This window comes from Camelina sativa, chromosome 10 (genome assembly GCF_000633955.1).
Source record: "Camelina sativa cultivar DH55 chromosome 10, Cs, whole genome shotgun sequence".
Lineage (NCBI taxonomy): Eukaryota > Viridiplantae > Streptophyta > Magnoliopsida > Brassicales > Brassicaceae > Camelina > Camelina sativa.
Window position 1 is genome coordinate 15,839,696 of NC_025694.1, and position 17,962 is coordinate 15,857,657.

Sequence of the window (17,962 nt, forward strand, 5' to 3'; positions counted from 1 at the left end):
TTTTTTTAGGTTGTAAAGAAAACATGTGTTCATGTTATTTTTTTTCTCCAAAATATCCTAAAATCACCTAAAATTCAATAACCAAATCTCACCAAATCACAAGTAATAAAGTTTTAAAATTTTTAGAAATCTCTAACAAATAATCAAATCTCCTAAAGTTACACTCAAATCTCTCAAAATTCTAAAATATTAAAATCTCACCAAATCTCCTAAAATATCAAGTTCAATACACCCCCCTTAGTGTTTAGGGTTTTACAATTTAGGATTTATGTCGTAGGAGTTATGTGAATTCAATGTTAATATTTTGGGTTTATGATTTAGGAGTTAGGGTTTAAGGCTTAGATTTAGGGTTTATGATACAACGACAACATTAAATCCATATATTCATGGTCATGTGAATAATACCAATAGAATTGTGGGTTCTAGCGATTTATGATTTAGGATACAACGACAACAACAAATCTATATATTCGTAGTCATGTGGACCAATAGAATTTGTAGGTTTTAGAGATTTAGAATTTAGGATACAACGACAATTAAAATCCATATATTTGCGGTCATGTGGATACCAATAGATTTGTGGATTATAAAGATTTAAGATGTAGGATACAATGACAACATCAAATCCATATATTCGTGGTCATGTGGATACCAATAGAATTTGTGGGTTCTAGAGATTTAGTGTTTAGGATACAACGACAACATCAACATCAAATCCATATATTCGTGGTCATGTGGATACCAATAGAATTTGTGGGTTCTAGAGATTTAGTGTTTAGGATACAACGACAACATCAACATCAAATCCATATATTCGTGGTCATGTGGATACCAATAGAATTTGTGGGTTCTAGAGATTTAGTGTTTAGGATACAACGACAACATCAACATCAAATCCATATATTCGTGGTCATGTGGATACCAATAGAATTTGTGGGTTCTAGAGATTTAGTGTTTAGGATACAACGACAACATCAACATCAAATCCATATATTCTTGGTCATGTGGATACCAATCAAATTTGCGGGTTCTAAAGATTTAGGGTTTAGGATACAACGACAATATCAAATCCATATTTTCGTGGTCATGTGGACGCCAATAAAAATTTTGGTTACTGGTAACAAGAATTTGTGGGTACTGGTAACAAATCAAAGTTTCTAAAAACTTATCCAAATGGATAACTACTTATGAATGCAATATTTTGTTAGTCCATGATGCATCTAATAGAATCTTAAACTATGTGGACAAACATGTCTATTTCATATTAATAATTTAGTTAAATAAATTTATAAATTATTTAATAAATTTAGTTTGGACTTAGAAATTGTTGATTTGACTATGAACATGAATTCAATTGTATTTGATTTAGATTAGACCCATAAATTATTATTTTTTGTGTGGAAAGAAAAAATATTGAAAGATGCAAGAAAATATTTATTTAAACTTAAAACACATATTATTTAAAATGAAAAACAAATGTTGAAGAAAAAAATATAAAAAGAAAAGAGGTAATAGAGAGAGAAACGAGAATGAAAAATAAAAATAAAAATTAAGAGAAAAGGTAAAGATAAAGAGAGTTAGAGTTAAGTTATGGGGTTTGTTGTAATTTTACATATAAAAAGTATAGGTGTAGCAAGAAGTGGGTGTAAATGTGATTAAAGTTGGGAAAGTGGGTGTGAGTGCTATTTTCTCTAAAAAATGAGCACTTTCGCAAAAATACACTTTTTCTATACAGTTTTTGGAAAAATACCTCTCTTGTTGTCCATTTTCAATATTACCCTTTTATATACACAAAATAATTAAATTCGAAAATCTAAACTTCAAATACTAACCTAAACTTCAAATACTAATCCCACAAAACTATACCCTAAATGTAAAATATAGAACTCAAACTTATAGAAAAACTAAAATTTAATTTAATATATTATAAATTTAAATGACAAAAAATACTTTTAAAAGGAGTATATACAAAAGTATATTTCTAATAATTTTCTGGAAAAAGGAAGCATTTGAGAGCATTTGAAGCTTTGAAATGCTTCCTTATATAGTTGAAAATTTGTGAAAAATATTGATTAGATCATAAAAATAATTTTTTATATGCTAAGCATTCTACAAATAATGGATTAGCGCTATGCACAAATTTGGACATCGATAAGACCTACAAGATGTTCTATTAACTTTCACAATTAATTATTTACGAAACTGAAATATATATAATAATAGAACACAATATGAACACTTTTTTGGGCAAAGAACATCATAAGATGTTACTAGAATCAATAGAACACAATATGAAATCTTTTTTGGGCAAAGAACATCACAAGATTTTCATACACACACATATATATATATATCATAATGTAAGATTAAAAATAATAAAAAATGCTAAATAACAGATATATATCTGGTACGTCCGAGATTTCCCTTAGTCTAGCATCACATTATTGAAGAAAAAAAACACATTATTTAAACTTGTATTTAGAAATCAATGAATGAATAATATGTACTTTCAACAAATAATTTAAAATCAATGAGTCAATCACATATGATTTTGGTTTGGATTTCTCAAATCATTTTGATACCCATTCAACAAATAAACCAACCCTTAACCTTTTTGATATGCTTTAGTTTCAGTTTTGAGATTAGTTGTAATATATAACTTAAGATTATTTTTTTGTTATAATCTTATTTGCCAACCATAAATTTCGAACCTAAAATATCATTTGACCAAAGTTCTATTTTGTTCATGCATAGTTTTGTCTAAATTTAGTTACTACTATAAAAATAGTATTATTTACTGATTAAGTAGAAAACGTATTCCACATTTAAAAACTATAAGTACTATAAGTGGATGCCCTTATTACTCAAACAATTATTTCGATCCAGAAATGAATCGTCTCATATTTTTCATGTTAGTTACTGCCGTTTATTTTGGAGTAAATGAAGCTTGCAAATTAAATGAGATAGTAATAATAAACAAACTCGGACCCGGTAGAGTTCTCCAATATCAGTGCTCTTCTAGTGCCGCATATACAACAGTCGAAAACGTAAACCACGATGGTAGAAAATTCTTTCAATTCAAGGATGACGGACCCACTAAATCAAGTTGGAGATGTCGTTTTGAGCACGAGCTTAAAACTAGGGTTTATGTTATGACTGAACCAAACCATCGAGATAAAAATGTTCCTCTATGTGGTAACATACGTGAATATACTGCACAACTGGATGCAATATATATTAGACGGGATAGAGTGGGTAAACCAGTATCCATGTACCCTTGGAAAAAGCTATGAAATAATGTGCTTTTTTTTTTTTTTTGTCGGCATAATGTGCTTAATTTTCCCTAATACAATTTAATTTTATGCAATTTTTTTGCAGCCGATGTCCTAAGCCATACTAAATCATTCATCAAATTGTTTTTTTTTTCATAGAGAGATCATTTGATATCTATATGTATTGTATCAATGTTTTAAATAATATCATTGATGCTTTTTTGTTTTTCAGATGACTCTATATCTAATTATTGGTCTTTTTAATTTTTACACTGAAACTAACATTGTCATTAGTATTATTTTCTTTCACATAGCGTAATCGAATGATAAAGCTTATTGTTTACATAGCGTAAACGAATTGTAAAATATTATTTAAGGTTTCATATATTGTAACTATTTAATCTTTATAAAATTTTTAATATTATAAATACTGAAAGCTTACACAAATTAAAATATTAATTAATATATAAACTTTACAAAAAGTTATATATTTATGGTAGCCGTGGGCATATTAACCGGACCCAAAACTAGAACACGTACTTTGACCTGTAATAGACAGTTCAGTTCTGGTTCGAGTGGTATGTAATACCCGATCGGATTTAATATCCCTGAAGTTCGAATAGTAGTTAAACCCAAAGAAAGACCCGAACTAACCCAAATTAAATGTAAAAATGCATTTAAGGGGATTCAAGCCCATTACCTTAAATATTTTTGGTGAATCTTAAATCATTTTGCCATCTTAGTTTTTATGTCTTAATATGAAAAGTTAAATATTTGTATATATACATGTATTCTAAAATTTCTAGACAAATAATTATTTTTATGGTTTGTTTGAATTCGGATATATCTGAATTACCCGACCCCGATCAGGTATATCCATATTACCTAATCCTGAACGGGTAATACCTGAATCCGACCCGAAAATATAAAAAATCCGAACGAGTTCTATATATCTAAACCCAAAAACTCGAAAACCTGAACCCGAATGACCAGAGCTAATTTATGGTTTATTGGGTACGTTGAATCTGTAACATAAAGTCATAGAATATTTCTGATTTTTAGTCAGAAAAGGAAAGTTAACCAAATTACATCTAATTCCTAAATGTGATTTCAAGAACAAAAAAATAAGTTATTATATGTAGGATTTTTGTAATGAATATATTTTCATTTGTAAATAATATTAAGTTTCTAAATTTTACCTTTTATTTGAAGTAATTATAATCATTTTACTGAATACATATACTTTCAAGTTTCAAAAACCATAACTAAATTTTTGATTACTCTAATATTGAATAGTAGTATAGAATAATCAATTTTGGATAACGACAGGAATATAGACGGAAATATATAACTCAAATAATGAAATAGATTACTTAAACTACTTTTGTTTAGGAAAAAACAGGAACATCAATTTTGGATAACGACAGGTAATCAAAAAATTTGGGTTGGTATATTCAATTAGAGAAAATCACATTTTAAACCTTCAAAGTGTCACTGAGTAGCACTTTAAACCTCACGAGAATTTCACTAACACTATAAACCTTCAAAATGATTTTACTAACACTTTAAACCTTTAAAATAATTTTACTAACACTTTAAACCTTGAAACTAACTTTCATGTTTGTACCGCCATAAAAATTAACGAAATAATAATATCCGTCAACGCGAAATAGTTAAACTATGGTGTTTTAATTTAAATTTTAATTAGTTTAAGTTTTATTAAATAAATAAAAAGAGAAAATATAAATTTGTATTCATATTCATTGTAAACTTGTATTATTATTAAATAAATAGTCTATTTATGGCGAATTCATTGTAAAATAGTCTATTTCATATTCAATATAAATTTGTATTCATATTCATATGTTTGTTAATAATTGAATAGGGAAAATCACATTTTAAACATTAAAAGTGTCACTGAGCACTTTAAACGTTTGAGACTATTCAATTATCAAACCTTCTCTAATTTTGGCAAAAATTGACTATAAAACATGTAAAATATCCGTTATCCAAATTCTTATAATAGGAATTTTTCACCGGGTAAAAAATAGCAAAACCGTTACCGGCAGGCCTATCGAAGTGGATTTGTCCAACTAAAGAATTTAGATCATCCGGTCTAAAAAAAAAAATATTTTTCATAGATTTTATCTGATTTGCACGGATTTATTTATAAAAAAAAACTAAAATCTAACCAATTACTTGATCCGAGTTTCAGAGTAAAACCATTATTATTTCAAATATTGACAAATTGGATGAAACCAAACCAATCTAACTATAAGTTGTAAATGCGCTTACATCTGAATCCGAATCTAGTATTGAGACTTTGAGATCATGTTATGTTGGATTTGTAAAATGGTAATCGAAATCTGGTGAATAAATGTAGTTAGCTTGAGATACGAGCAAATATGAGTAAAAAAAAAAAAGTATATATATAGATACAAGCAAAGAGAGATCACAATGTTGTTCAAGAGAAACAAAAAAAAAAAAGGAGTTATGTTAGTCACTTATGTCTTATGAGAAATCGCCAGTCTTCAAAGTTCAAACAAAGAATCCAACCATAGATCATGTATCGAACTCAGCAAAGAGCGATCCGTTTATCAATCCTTCAACAAAGTCTTAAAATTATCCAAGGAGAAAGAAGATAGTAAGCAGCAAGAACAAACCAACCCAGAAAAGAAGCGAAGAGAAGGAAGAGATATAAGAGTGGATAGAGAAGAATCATAATCAAGACTAGTGAAAATGTTACACATCTCATTTCTCTGGTTTCCTACTTTGCTCTTCGTAAATATCATTTCCTTTATTGGACGAAAATGATATGATACAAATATTCATCAGCAATCACTTCTTGATTAAGCTTTACGAATATTTTTTAATCAAATCATTTACCAAATCAGACTAAGAAAGTTTTGTGAAATGATCAAAGCAAATTATAAGAAAGACAAGATCCTAATTAAAACTCTCTCTCCCTCTCTTTATATCTCTGTTACACACCAAGAACATCATAGTCTTCAACACTACTGAAGCAGGGTTTGATCTGAGATTTTCTCAGGCGGCTAAAGTTATCTTACACATAATGTACAGTGCAGAGTTTATGGAGGAAAAGGAGCGCTCAAGATTTTATTTAGAGCGTAATTTGTCTGCCACATAGAGCATATGACTGATGTTTGAAGGAGGATAGTTCTGAAGAAGTTTGAGGTTTGACGTAAAATCTCCAGCAAGCAAACGCCTTCGAACTAGAATCAACATTGCACAACATATCCGTAGCAGCGTCTCCTGCAGTTAAATTCCAGATCACTTGTTAGCTTTTTATCTTACAAGACAACATGATCCAATTAACTCAATTCTGCTATCGTAACTTCTACAAGCATATGTTTTAATGGCTAAAACTAAAACCATGCTGCTCAGACGTATTGAAACCTTAAATAACACTCTCACAAGAATGCAACATTTAAATTATTGACCTCGTTCACGACTTACAGAAGCTGAATAGTGAATAGTAATAAACTGAATACTACCTGGGGACCTTCGGGGTCGCTTAAGAGTGTGTCCCAGATGTGAAGGCTTTCCACGAAGTTGAACTCTTGAGTCAGTAGGAGTGTGATCCATCTGAACGCATAAAATTGCGGATTTATCTGAAAATTGACACATAAGTCTCAAATGTCACAACGCTGAAACATTTAAACAGAATACAGAAGCTCACAAACTTTCAAGGTTCTGAAAAGTGGTACACACTCATTTTGATTGTTTTTAATCAGGGTAGATAAAAACTTAGCTTCAGCACAACATTCATGCAGCACATTAAACCAGCAGCATTACATACTGGCAATATCTTCTAATCAGAGACATAATTAATGAAAATAGCAAGACGTCTTATCAGCCAAAGTTGTGTGATATCTTACTTTAGTTGTGACTTCTAAATGACGCCAAAGTTCCTCATCATGATGCTTCAAGAGTAACGACAGCCTTGTTATAGTGTAGCGTATACCCACAACACTGTTATCGAGTTGTTGACAGAAATTATCTCGAAACCCACTCATCAATTCAACAAAACAGAAAAATGCATCTGATTCAGCAAACGCCTGCATAACTTAAAGTGCCAGTGTTAAGCAAATAAGATGAAAGAGTGGCGTGTTACCCAAACGAGCCAAAAAAGGTAGACAAATGTGAATACATATCAACTAAGAAAAATAAAATAGTATATTATCATCGACAAGTACTTACTGCATTTCCTTTATCTGGGTCGTTTTTAAAGATGTAGTAAATAGGTGCCAATATCTCATTCATCCCTTGTACATATCTGATGCCAGGATTCAACTTCGCAAAAATAGTCAACACGTTCTTCAATGCATCCTGGAGATGCAAGACATGTCAGCCAAAAAACTATCATTACCCATATGTTTTAATCATCCCAAACGCTGACGTCAAAAAAATAAAAATAAATACATATATATCATCCCAAACGCTTTAAATCATAGCGAAACCAAAACCCAACCTGATTAGCTTTTGCAACCGCTGAATCCCCAGAGAAAAAGTGCATGTCTGGATGAGTACGCATTACATCACGGTCAATTTGTTCCAAGACTTCTGTGTCCTGAATAGTATCAACTTGAAATTAGGAAGGTCATTTCAAGATCGGAATTAATATTTTAAGGCAGGAAGATAAAATATATTTTCATAGTGACCATGTGCAGCATTATTAGTCATGCTTTTACAGCAGAGAGTAGTACAAAGTCCAAAAGCATGGAGCAGGGTACACAAAGCCTTGAGAGAACTAAAAGCTTCAGTTAGAACCCTGTCTTTTTGTATGCCTATGGAAATCCACACCATTGTGATAAAAGTCTGCCTATGCATTTTTTCTCAATGTGACAAGGCACCCTATACAAATATTTAACTGTTGCAACCCTAAACTATCCCAATACATAAACACTGAAGTTACAGATATTCATAGGAAAGTTGGTTTTCAGGCTTTAAGTGAGAGCCTGTACTTCTCCAGTACCTATACCTCTCCTAAATCTGCTTTTAAAGCAGACAGGAAAGTGTGGCAAAAGCATGATACGTGAAAATAAATCAAATTATTGGAATTGCATTAATCAACTATACAATCCCCATATCTGAAAGATCATAAACTCAGCTACATCATCCATGATATACTACATCTAAAACTTTCAGGCAAAATATATATTTCGATAATAAGTTAATAACATCTAAACCTGTTAATTGTCTAACAAAAATGATAATATTTGTGGATATCTAAAGCTGCAAAATCTGAATATACCTTGAAAAAATTATTCCATAAGCTTGTTGTTCCAAGACTTAAGGGATGATCCTCATGAGTTATCTCTGACCTTGAAAGGGCACCAGGGCTTTCGATTTTGAGGTCATTACTATCACCGCCCTTTGATTTATCCATTTTCCTTGTTACTTCTGACTAACTAGCCGCAAAAATATATAGAAACCAGGTTAATCCTAAACTGAAAACAATAACGAAACATGAAAAAGGAAGAAATGTCATCCAGATAACATAAGCACTTCCTACAATGACCGACCTCTTTATCATTAACTACTATCTATACTATATCTTCTAATAGTACCTAGGAAGTATCACATGCCCAATGGCCTAGATCAATCTGCTTAGTCAAACGTATGGCACCTATTTAGCTGGCATCATATTATATACATACAAGTTTCTGGATCGAAATAATAAAAATGCTTTCCCATTGAACATCACTAAATTTTACTTGGTCAACAGATCACCTACATGACTGACAATAGCGTATAATAGCAGTGCAGTTTTTATCATCACATTCACACCCTTAGCTAGTGGCAACAGATATGTCTACTTCATCGCTCGTTTCGCAATGGCAATTGTGTCTATTTTATAAGAATGGCATCCACTCTAGTCACAAACTTTGATGAACTATCTCCATGAGCAAAAGAGAACATAGATTAAGCCCATCATGTATCTCTTGAGAAACCAATCAATAAAGTGTTGGAGTATCAAATAACCAAAATGGACTTACAGGGTTCATCAAAAGCTCCTCTTTGAATTGCTTGTACTGCGACCTTTTCTTAGCTAACTCAGAAGACCACAGGGAGCGGTCCGGTGACAGATAACCCAGTAAAAGCTGTCACATTCAAGAGAACAGTATGAAGCATAAACTGACAAAAGCGGCCACCGGACCTTTATAAAGTTCCATTCTCGAAAACCAGAAATGACAAAAACATCTACCACTGCCATACACCCCCAAGAATTTCATGAAAACAAACAAGCAAATTCAAAGAAAACTCAACAAATTACTATAAAAAAAAACACAGCGACAACTAACAATAAAGATCCATACTTATTCCCGTACATACACATTCGTTTCATTTGCTAATAACCAAAATTATAAGCGAATGCATTACCTTCCAGACAAGGGAGCGAGTTCCAGCATCATCAGGTAAACCTTGAGAAGCTATTTTCCTCAATTCCTTTAAGTCTATCACCTTCTTCGATAGCTGGTAATATCCAATATTTAAACCTAAGGTACTAAATCACACAGAACAAAATCAATCAAAAATGCACAGAAGGCACTAACCTCAGCCACGACTTGCGCTTTTCGAGAAACATCCTCAACCGAAGAAGCTGCTGCGGGAGTATCGATTCCAGCTTCATCATTACCGGTCCCATTCTGCAAATCGTTAATCTCAGATTTGGAAGGAGGACGAACAGGAAGAGGTGGAGCTGGTGCGGTGGTAATCGCGGATGGAGAGGGAGAGAGAGGGGGACGCTCGACGATCGGAGGGGTGACGGAAGGATTGCGGAGGAGACGATCGTCGATGGGAGGAGGAGGAGAAGAGGAGGACCAGAGAGAACTGTTGAGCCACTCTGGGATACCTTTCTTGGCCATGGATTTTGATTTTGGAAATGTTTTGAGTTCTCTCTCCGTCGAATCAATTTGCTGGAGAGTGGAGACGGAGAGGTTAAACCAACCAAATGTGCAATCTTGTCTCCGGTACAATTTACTTTTGATTATTATTTTGGTCAATCGTGTAAATTTTACTTTGGACAAACAAGTATAACTTTAATGGGCCTAGATAAGAGTGGACTTGAGCCCATTTGTTGGCAAAGAAGAAGGAGGACCTTTTTTGCACTCGCTATCTGAGACTGAGAGACACAGAAAAATGGCGGCGGCGGCGGCGAAAGCAGCGGTGGTTTTGCCACGGCCGGTGACGTTTGTGACGGGAAACGCCAAGAAGCTCGAAGAGGTCAAAGCTATTATCGGAAATTCAATTCCTTTCAAATCTCTCAAACTCGACCGTGGGTACCCATTTCAATTTCTCTCTCGAGATTACTGTATTCCCTCTTTTTCTTGAGTCTCATTGGTTTTGTTTTGTTTATGAGTTGCAGTGCCTGAGCTTCAAGGTGAGCCTGAGGATATCTCCAAAGAGAAGGCTCGTTTAGCTGCTCTTCAGGTGCGCGAGCTTTTTTTTCACCCTTTTCTACTTGAACTGATTAAATAAATCAGCATACTTGTGTAAGCTTGTTTGTGATCATAGCGTGGTCCGACTAGTAACAGTAAGTTAATGATTAAGGATAGACAGTAAGAACTGATACAAAGTTTGTTTGATTTGTAAACGAGAAGGTGAATGGTCCAGTGCTAGTGGAGGATACATGTCTCTGTTTCAATTCCCTGAAGGGGCTTCCTGGTATGAGTTTCTTCAGATTCTTAAGATTTTCTTCTTGTATTCTATGCACAGCAAATGTCACTGTCTGAATTTATATTGATTCTTTCTTTTTCTTTTTTTTTGTTGGATTTTCAGGGCCATACATGTAAGTGTTGTTTCTTTCATTCTTTTCTTGATGTTGTGCTTCATTTGAAAGATATAGATTCTCCAACTCCACTCTGTCATGATGAGGGTTAATGTAACCTATGAGTTCATAAACTCAGGGGATTACATGCATAGATATGTTACTATGATAATTCTACGCTGACCTTTATTTATGAAGCTTTCTTGAGTGGTACCTTTATATGGATGTCCTGGAAAATTTGTCTGGTTGGGTTGGATCAAGTCTTTTTATTAGTTCTTCTTGGCAGCTCCTAACTGGTCTGAGTGAGTAGCCAAATGGAGTTGTTTTACTGAATCTTCTGATCCTAGTTGTCTTAATTCATTGCGGGCTGAGTTGTAAAAGAGACCTCTATGTTTGCTAGCATCTACTACTGGTAAATATTAGATTGAATTAGCGTGGGTCTAACTGTATTGGAGCTATGTTGCTGTCTCTAGATGTCCTTGTTCCTCTTATAGTCTTATGATCTTTCTTTCTGCTTTTGCAGCAAGTGGTTTCTTGAGAAGCTTGGACATGAAGGTTGTAATAGTCAATTGTATCTCTGACCTCTTCCTTTGTTTCATTTATCTCTTACACTAGTAACACCCAGTCTTGGTCTGACTCTTGCCCAGGTCTGAACAACTTACTGATGGCCTATGAAGATAAAACAGCTTATGCATTGTGCGCATTCTCTTTCTCGCTTGGTCCAGGTGCTGAACCTCTTACATTTTTGGGGAAAACTCCGGTATGTTAGACATTGTCACCACTCTTTTATCAAACTCATTTGCTCCATCTGCTAGTCATTTTAATTTTTTTCTGTCTCTGTTTGTTAATTTTCAAAGTTTGATTTGCTTCTTCCTTGTGATTGATGTATTAGGGTAAGATAGTTCCAGCAAGAGGACCAACTGATTTCGGGTGGGATCCAGTGTTTCAACCTGATGGATATGACCAAACGTATGCCTCTGTTAACTAACTCCCAGTAAACATTTTATTGAACCTGCATTAATTACTGGTAAAAGAAGAAACTAAGAGTGGTTGGTGGTATTCTCTATTTTGGTTGTAGTTATGCAGAAATGGCCAAGGAAGAAAAGAACATGATATCCCATAGGTACAAGTCATTGGCGTTGGTTAAATCTCACTTTAAGGAGGCAGGCTATGTATTCGAGACAGATGAAGATACTATATAGAGAGAACCCTATCATCAATGTATTCAGCTTATAAGGATTTGAGCACTGATCACTCACCAGATTCTTAGTCCTATTTTTAAGCTCCTTTGGGGATATTAATATTGTGTATCTTTTTTCTCTCAATTACAAGTAAAACCCATACATGGATTGACAGGCATCGTTTGATAGTGTTCTTCATGGTCTCTATTAAATACTCTTGACGGTGAGACTTGGTACGAATCTGATAAACCCATCCAACCAAAAAGCTAAAATAAATGTTGGATGGCAAACAAAAAGGGAATGGGATGACATGATGTTTCACATGAATAGCCGCTTATGATCACACAATGTATTTATGAGAGAACAATCAGTGGGTAAAGCTCCTCGTATAATTTCTCCAATCACATGAGAAAGCTTATGAATCGAATCCAAAAAGAGTAAAGAAAATCCCAACACGTAACGTGCAGCGCAGGGAACAGAGCCACTAAAACCTCAACTCCAAAAGAAGAAATAAAGATCGCATCAATTATTTGTTGGTTTGAGATCACATTACATGTTAGTGCAACTCCTTTTCATTTACACACCTCTCTCACCTCACAAGTGGTTTGCTTAGGTTGCATAAACAGATTTAAACAATTTGTTATCCACTGAAAAAAATGCCAACAACCAAACAACATAAAAGCCAATGGAAGTTGCAATCAAACCAAAAGCTTTTCAATCGTCTTGTAACAATTTTTGCAACTGCTGTCACTAACTTTAAAGGGAATTAGAACCAAAAAAAACACCCCAAAAGAGACTCTAGAACTCAGGGGAGATCCATTAAAACCAAAGGACCTTAACAACCCCAAAAACAAAAGCCGAACCTAAGACAATAAGAGAATTGTAAACTAGAAGGAGACTTTTTGAACAACGCTTCTGCGCTTGCTTCTCTCTGCATTCCCACCTTTTTTAAGAAGACGAAGAAGAAGCAAGCCGAGGTTGACCAATTCCTACCATCCGAAAGAAAACGAGAAATGACCGTCCTAAGAGGGAAACAGAATAGAGTAGTACTATATATGCACCTTCCAAAGATATGTGAAAGGGTTTGGGGTTAGTTGCTATGATGGTGGTATAGAGAGAGCGAGAGAGAAGTAGCAACTAGCAAGGTCTGCCCTTACGGCAACCTAGTGCTCCTGCAGTAGAGGTAATAGTGTCGACCATAGATGATGGTTTAGCTGCTAAGCTTGAGGCTCGTCCATAGCTAGCAGACGCTTCTTCTCCTGATGACCTGAAGTATGCTCCATTCAGTAGAAGGTCTCCTTCCGACCTCCAATTCCACTTCTTCCACTCACTTGCATCTGTCTCCACTCTTTTCGTCACCTGTGGATCCACAATTTAATTTTGCTTATAAATATAACAACCTCTGATTACTCTGTTTAAGCAAACATAAAGAAGGTTTTTAAGATGTTGAACCTCCTTGGCGAAGCGGTCCATGGGAGCAGCATATCTGTTTCCTTGACTGTTGATGGTTGGTTCTGCACTCCCACCGATGGCGTACATCTCCCAGTGAGTGTAGTCGTTGTTAACCACATGGAAATACCCATGCCTGCACCTGCCATTACACAACCAATTTTCTACTGTCAGAACAAATGACAACTTGATTGGATTAACAAGATTGTCTACTGTCAGAATAAATGGCAACTTAATTGAATTAACAAAGTTGAAAACGAATAGTAACCTTGGCATTCTCTGAACAAGTCCTTCACCGAAATGGTTGTAAGCAATGGTCACTTGCATCAGCTTGTCTTTTGTGTACGAGTCACTGTGACCAAGCAACATCACCTGCACCCATACATCCATATAAGTGTCATGAAAACAGAACCAGCCTATAGATTTAGTGTTTTGAAGGAGGACAGAGAACAAATGAGACCTCATTGTGATGGGTAAAGTGGTTATTGGAAACAGTAATAGCAGTAGACCCCATGACAGCATCAACAAGGCCATCAGCACAGTGAGAAAGGGAGTTATGATCAATCCAGATATGAGACGATCCGAAAATGGAGACTGCATCACCATCAGCCATTGTCCTCCAACCAAAGTGAGATGGGGAGCTTCTAACCATTGCATTTCCAGTAGGCTTGCAATCATGAATGTGAAGACCATGAATGATGACATTGGTGATAAACTGGATGGTGATGCAAGCACCATTGGCTATATGAACGTTGGCACCACGGCCATCAATGGTCTTGAAACTGTTCATGATCAGCTCCTGTTTCAGCTCTATCACCATATCCCTCTTGAAGACGATCCAAAGAGGCTCCTCCTGGATGACAGCATGGCGTAGAGTTCCCGGTTTGGGGTTAACAACGTCTTCATCAGTGGGGTCAGTAACAACGTAGAAGCGTCCATCACGACCACCAATTGCGTTCCTTCCAAAACCGATCCCACAATCCGCGAGGCGTTTACGGTTCTTGTGCCAGTTAGGGTCACAACGCCAGCAGTCATCAATTGGATTACCAGTTCCACAGGAGAAGAATCCTAGCTTCCTCCTTGCTGTCCTGTTCTGTTCACTCCTGAAATTCAACACCCACGTGATCAAATCAATCACACACACACAGACAAATCTGAGATAATTAATTCAATAGTAATTTGTTTCATTCGAATCTAAAGGCTGATTAAACATCTCAGCCGCCGTTNAAGGGAGTTATGATCAATCCAGATATGAGACGATCCGAAAATGGAGACTGCATCACCATCAGCCATTGTCCTCCAACCAAAGTGAGATGGGGAGCTTCTAACCATTGCATTTCCAGTAGGCTTGCAATCATGAATGTGAAGACCATGAATGATGACATTGGTGATAAACTGGATGGTGATGCAAGCACCATTGGCTATATGAACGTTGGCACCACGGCCATCAATGGTCTTGAAACTGTTCATGATCAGCTCCTGTTTCAGCTCTATCACCATATCCCTCTTGAACACGATCCAAAGAGGCTCCTCCTGGATGACAGCATGGCGTAGAGTTCCCGGTTTGGGGTTAACAACGTCTTCATCAGTGGGGTCAGTAACAACGTAGAAGCGTCCATCACGACCACCAATTGCGTTCCTTCCAAAACCGATCCCACAATCCGCGAGGCGTTTACGGTTCTTGTGCCAGTTAGGGTCACAACGCCAGCAGTCATCAATTGGATTACCAGTTCCACAGGAGAAGAATCCTAGCTTCCTCCTTGCTGTCCTGTTCTGTTCACTCCTGAAATTCAATACCCACGTGGTTAATTACATCTCATGCTTGATAGATCAAATCAATCACACACACAGACAAATCTGAGATAATTAATTCAATAGTGATTTGTTTCATTCGAATCTAAAGGCTGATTAAACATCTCAGCCGCCGTTTCTGTTTGTTCTTACCTAACGTAATAAGTAATAAACTAACTCATGGATAAAATTTTGTTGGTTTATGAGGTCAACAAAGTGGTTGTCAAATAAAATCCGGAAAAAAAAGGTCCATTAATGTTCAGCTGGTGAAAAAAACTAAAACAGACCAGACCATAATATCCAAATGAAAGAGACTTCAAAACTTAATGCCACAAAAAGACGACAGGAGGAGTTACTGAACCAACCTCTTCGTGTAAAAACCCCCCAAATTCAAGTCACAAGAGCACAAAAAAAAGAAGAAGGTGAAATCAAATTTAATGAGTGGAAGGAAGGAAGAAAACGCCGTCTCTAAACCATAAAACAAACAAAACAATGTCCGTACAAGCGAACGGACTCTGACAATGGCGAGCATGGTGAAACGACAATGTGTCAGTTTTATGCGCGAGAGAGACGGGTTTTGTCGTTTCACGACGAAATTAAAAGAGAGAGAGTGAGAGAGGTGACAGAGACAACAATAAAAGCAAAAGTTTTTATCTTTCTTTACCCGTTAAAATTTAAATTAATAAAACAAATTCAAAAAAGTAAGGTTTTTTTTTGTTCTACTCTTCTATAGTCCGCAATTTTTTCCCCTGTGTATTTCTCTAATTAAATTTAATTTAAAGGTTCACGTGTGTCTAAATGCTTATTTTGGCAGAGCAAATTTAAAATTAATGCATTCACACAATTAGAGAGAGAGAGAGAGAGGAACGCACATCTGAACAAGCTTAGCGACTTCATCAGCAACCTTCTCTGGATCAACAGCAACCGCGTGTTGTTGATCTTCTTCACCTCTAAGCCTGTAACAAAACAAAAAAACCACAAATGACGCGACCAACCAATAAACTCATAAATTAAACCAACCAAAATAGTTTTTTTTTAAAGCATTTATGAAAATAGGAAATTCACAATTTCACATCAGTATATAACACGTGTCCTCATCTCAAAGCAAGTAAAAAAAAATCGATGTCTATACACGCGAGAGAGTACAACAACAACACAAGATAATCGAATCGAATCAAATCAAATTGACTAATTTACCCTTTTACGAAATCGTACTACTTATTTACTGACGTGGAATAAATAGAGTGAAGAGACGACAGACAGAGCATGTGTGAGCGGCGATGAATGAAACCTCTTTCTATAACGCTACATTCGAGGAATCAAAAGACCAACAAAAAGGAATGGTTTAACGGAAATGGATCCGGGAAGATCTTAACATATCCAACGGCTAGGACCTCTACTTCATTTTCCACTTTTTTTTTTTTTCCAACTTTATTTTATAAGTAAAATAAACAAAGATAAACCCTAGCAGCGGTTAAAAGCGCGTTTCATGTTTTGTGAGCGGCGGCAAACAAAAAAAAACAAAAAAACTTGAGTCTCTCTCTTACCTTGTCGCCGCCACTGATGAGCTGTTTGAGCTCTGTAACTCCTCTGTTTTCAGCTTCCTACCAAAATCAAAAAACCGAGAAAAACAGAGCATTATTACGAAAATCTAATCCAAAACTCTCGGCAAAAACAATCGTACAGATCAACGGCTAGGATCATTAGTTATATTTCTACTTTTATTTCATAACGAAATTAAAATAAAAAGAGGTAAACCCTAGCGGTTGGAAGCGCGTGTTAAGTTTGCATCTGTACTAAAGTTTTGTTCCTTTTTTTTACCTTATCGCCGCCATTTTTGAGCTGCTTAAGCTCTGTAACTCCTCTGTTTCCAGCTTCCTATAAAAATCAAAAATCGAGAAAAAGAGCATTATTACCAAATCTGGAGCTTGAAATTGAAATCTCTCACAAAAAAATATCAAAATCCATAAACAGAACGCAAATCTGTGGAAAAAGTAAAGAAAAAACAGAAGAATCGTTGAAGCGAGATTTAACAAACAGAGATGAAAAAGCTCAAAATCCTTCACAGAAATTAACAATGTAGCTTAATAAACAGCGAAACAGAAGAAAAATAAACAGAGAGAGAGAAAAAAAAAAAGATGAAAGATTCGAGAAGAGAGAAAGACCTAGAATCGTACCAGAGAATCGTCACCGTTAGAGCTAAGACGACGAACACGGCGAAGCAAACACTGATCAGTTTCTGAGAAGACGACGCCATTGAAGCTTCTTCTTCTTCTTCTTCTTCTTCTTCTTCTTCTTCTTCTTCTAGAATCTTACGAAATTTTCTCGCACTTTTTTCTCGGAAAACAAGCGGGAGAGAGGAGAGAGAAAGGTAAGAAGACGAAGAAGAAAGGAGTGACCAGATTAGTGTGCACAAGCTCCAAGGAAACCGTCTTCGTTTATATATACATACACAGCTATAAAGTAACGTTGACGTT

The 17,962-nt window shown here is 35.3% G+C and overlaps 3 protein-coding genes across 3 annotated transcripts; 1 reads left to right on the forward strand and 2 right to left on the reverse strand.

The window, feature by feature from the left end:
* LOC104719081 (TBC1 domain family member 13) lies at positions 6,187-10,256 on the reverse strand. The gene is made up of 9 exons (XM_010436925.2): positions 9,851-10,256; positions 9,678-9,770; positions 9,293-9,397; positions 8,548-8,700; positions 7,765-7,863; positions 7,494-7,622; positions 7,172-7,351; positions 6,788-6,904; positions 6,187-6,545 (listed from the first exon to the last, which is right to left on the reverse strand). The coding sequence occupies exons 1-9, from the start codon at positions 10,160-10,162 to the stop codon at positions 6,390-6,392; spliced, it is 1,344 nt and encodes a 447-aa protein (XP_010435227.1). The 5' UTR covers positions 10,163-10,256; the 3' UTR covers positions 6,187-6,389.
* LOC104719083 (inosine triphosphate pyrophosphatase) lies at positions 10,393-12,425 on the forward strand. Its single transcript, XM_010436926.2, has 8 exons — positions 10,393-10,572; positions 10,663-10,727; positions 10,898-10,961; positions 11,076-11,085; positions 11,588-11,619; positions 11,712-11,824; positions 11,957-12,033; positions 12,143-12,425. Exons 1-8 carry the CDS (start codon positions 10,437-10,439, stop codon positions 12,264-12,266), a joined length of 621 nt encoding a protein of 206 aa, XP_010435228.1. The 5' UTR covers positions 10,393-10,436; the 3' UTR covers positions 12,267-12,425.
* LOC104719084 (probable pectate lyase 15) lies at positions 12,917-17,881 on the reverse strand. Its single transcript, XM_010436927.2, has 8 exons — positions 17,663-17,881; positions 17,307-17,363; positions 17,033-17,089; positions 16,358-16,441; positions 14,155-14,797; positions 13,963-14,066; positions 13,698-13,836; positions 12,917-13,604 (listed from the first exon to the last, which is right to left on the reverse strand). The coding sequence occupies exons 1-8, from the start codon at positions 17,740-17,742 to the stop codon at positions 13,383-13,385; spliced, it is 1,386 nt and encodes a 461-aa protein (XP_010435229.1). The 5' UTR covers positions 17,743-17,881; the 3' UTR covers positions 12,917-13,382.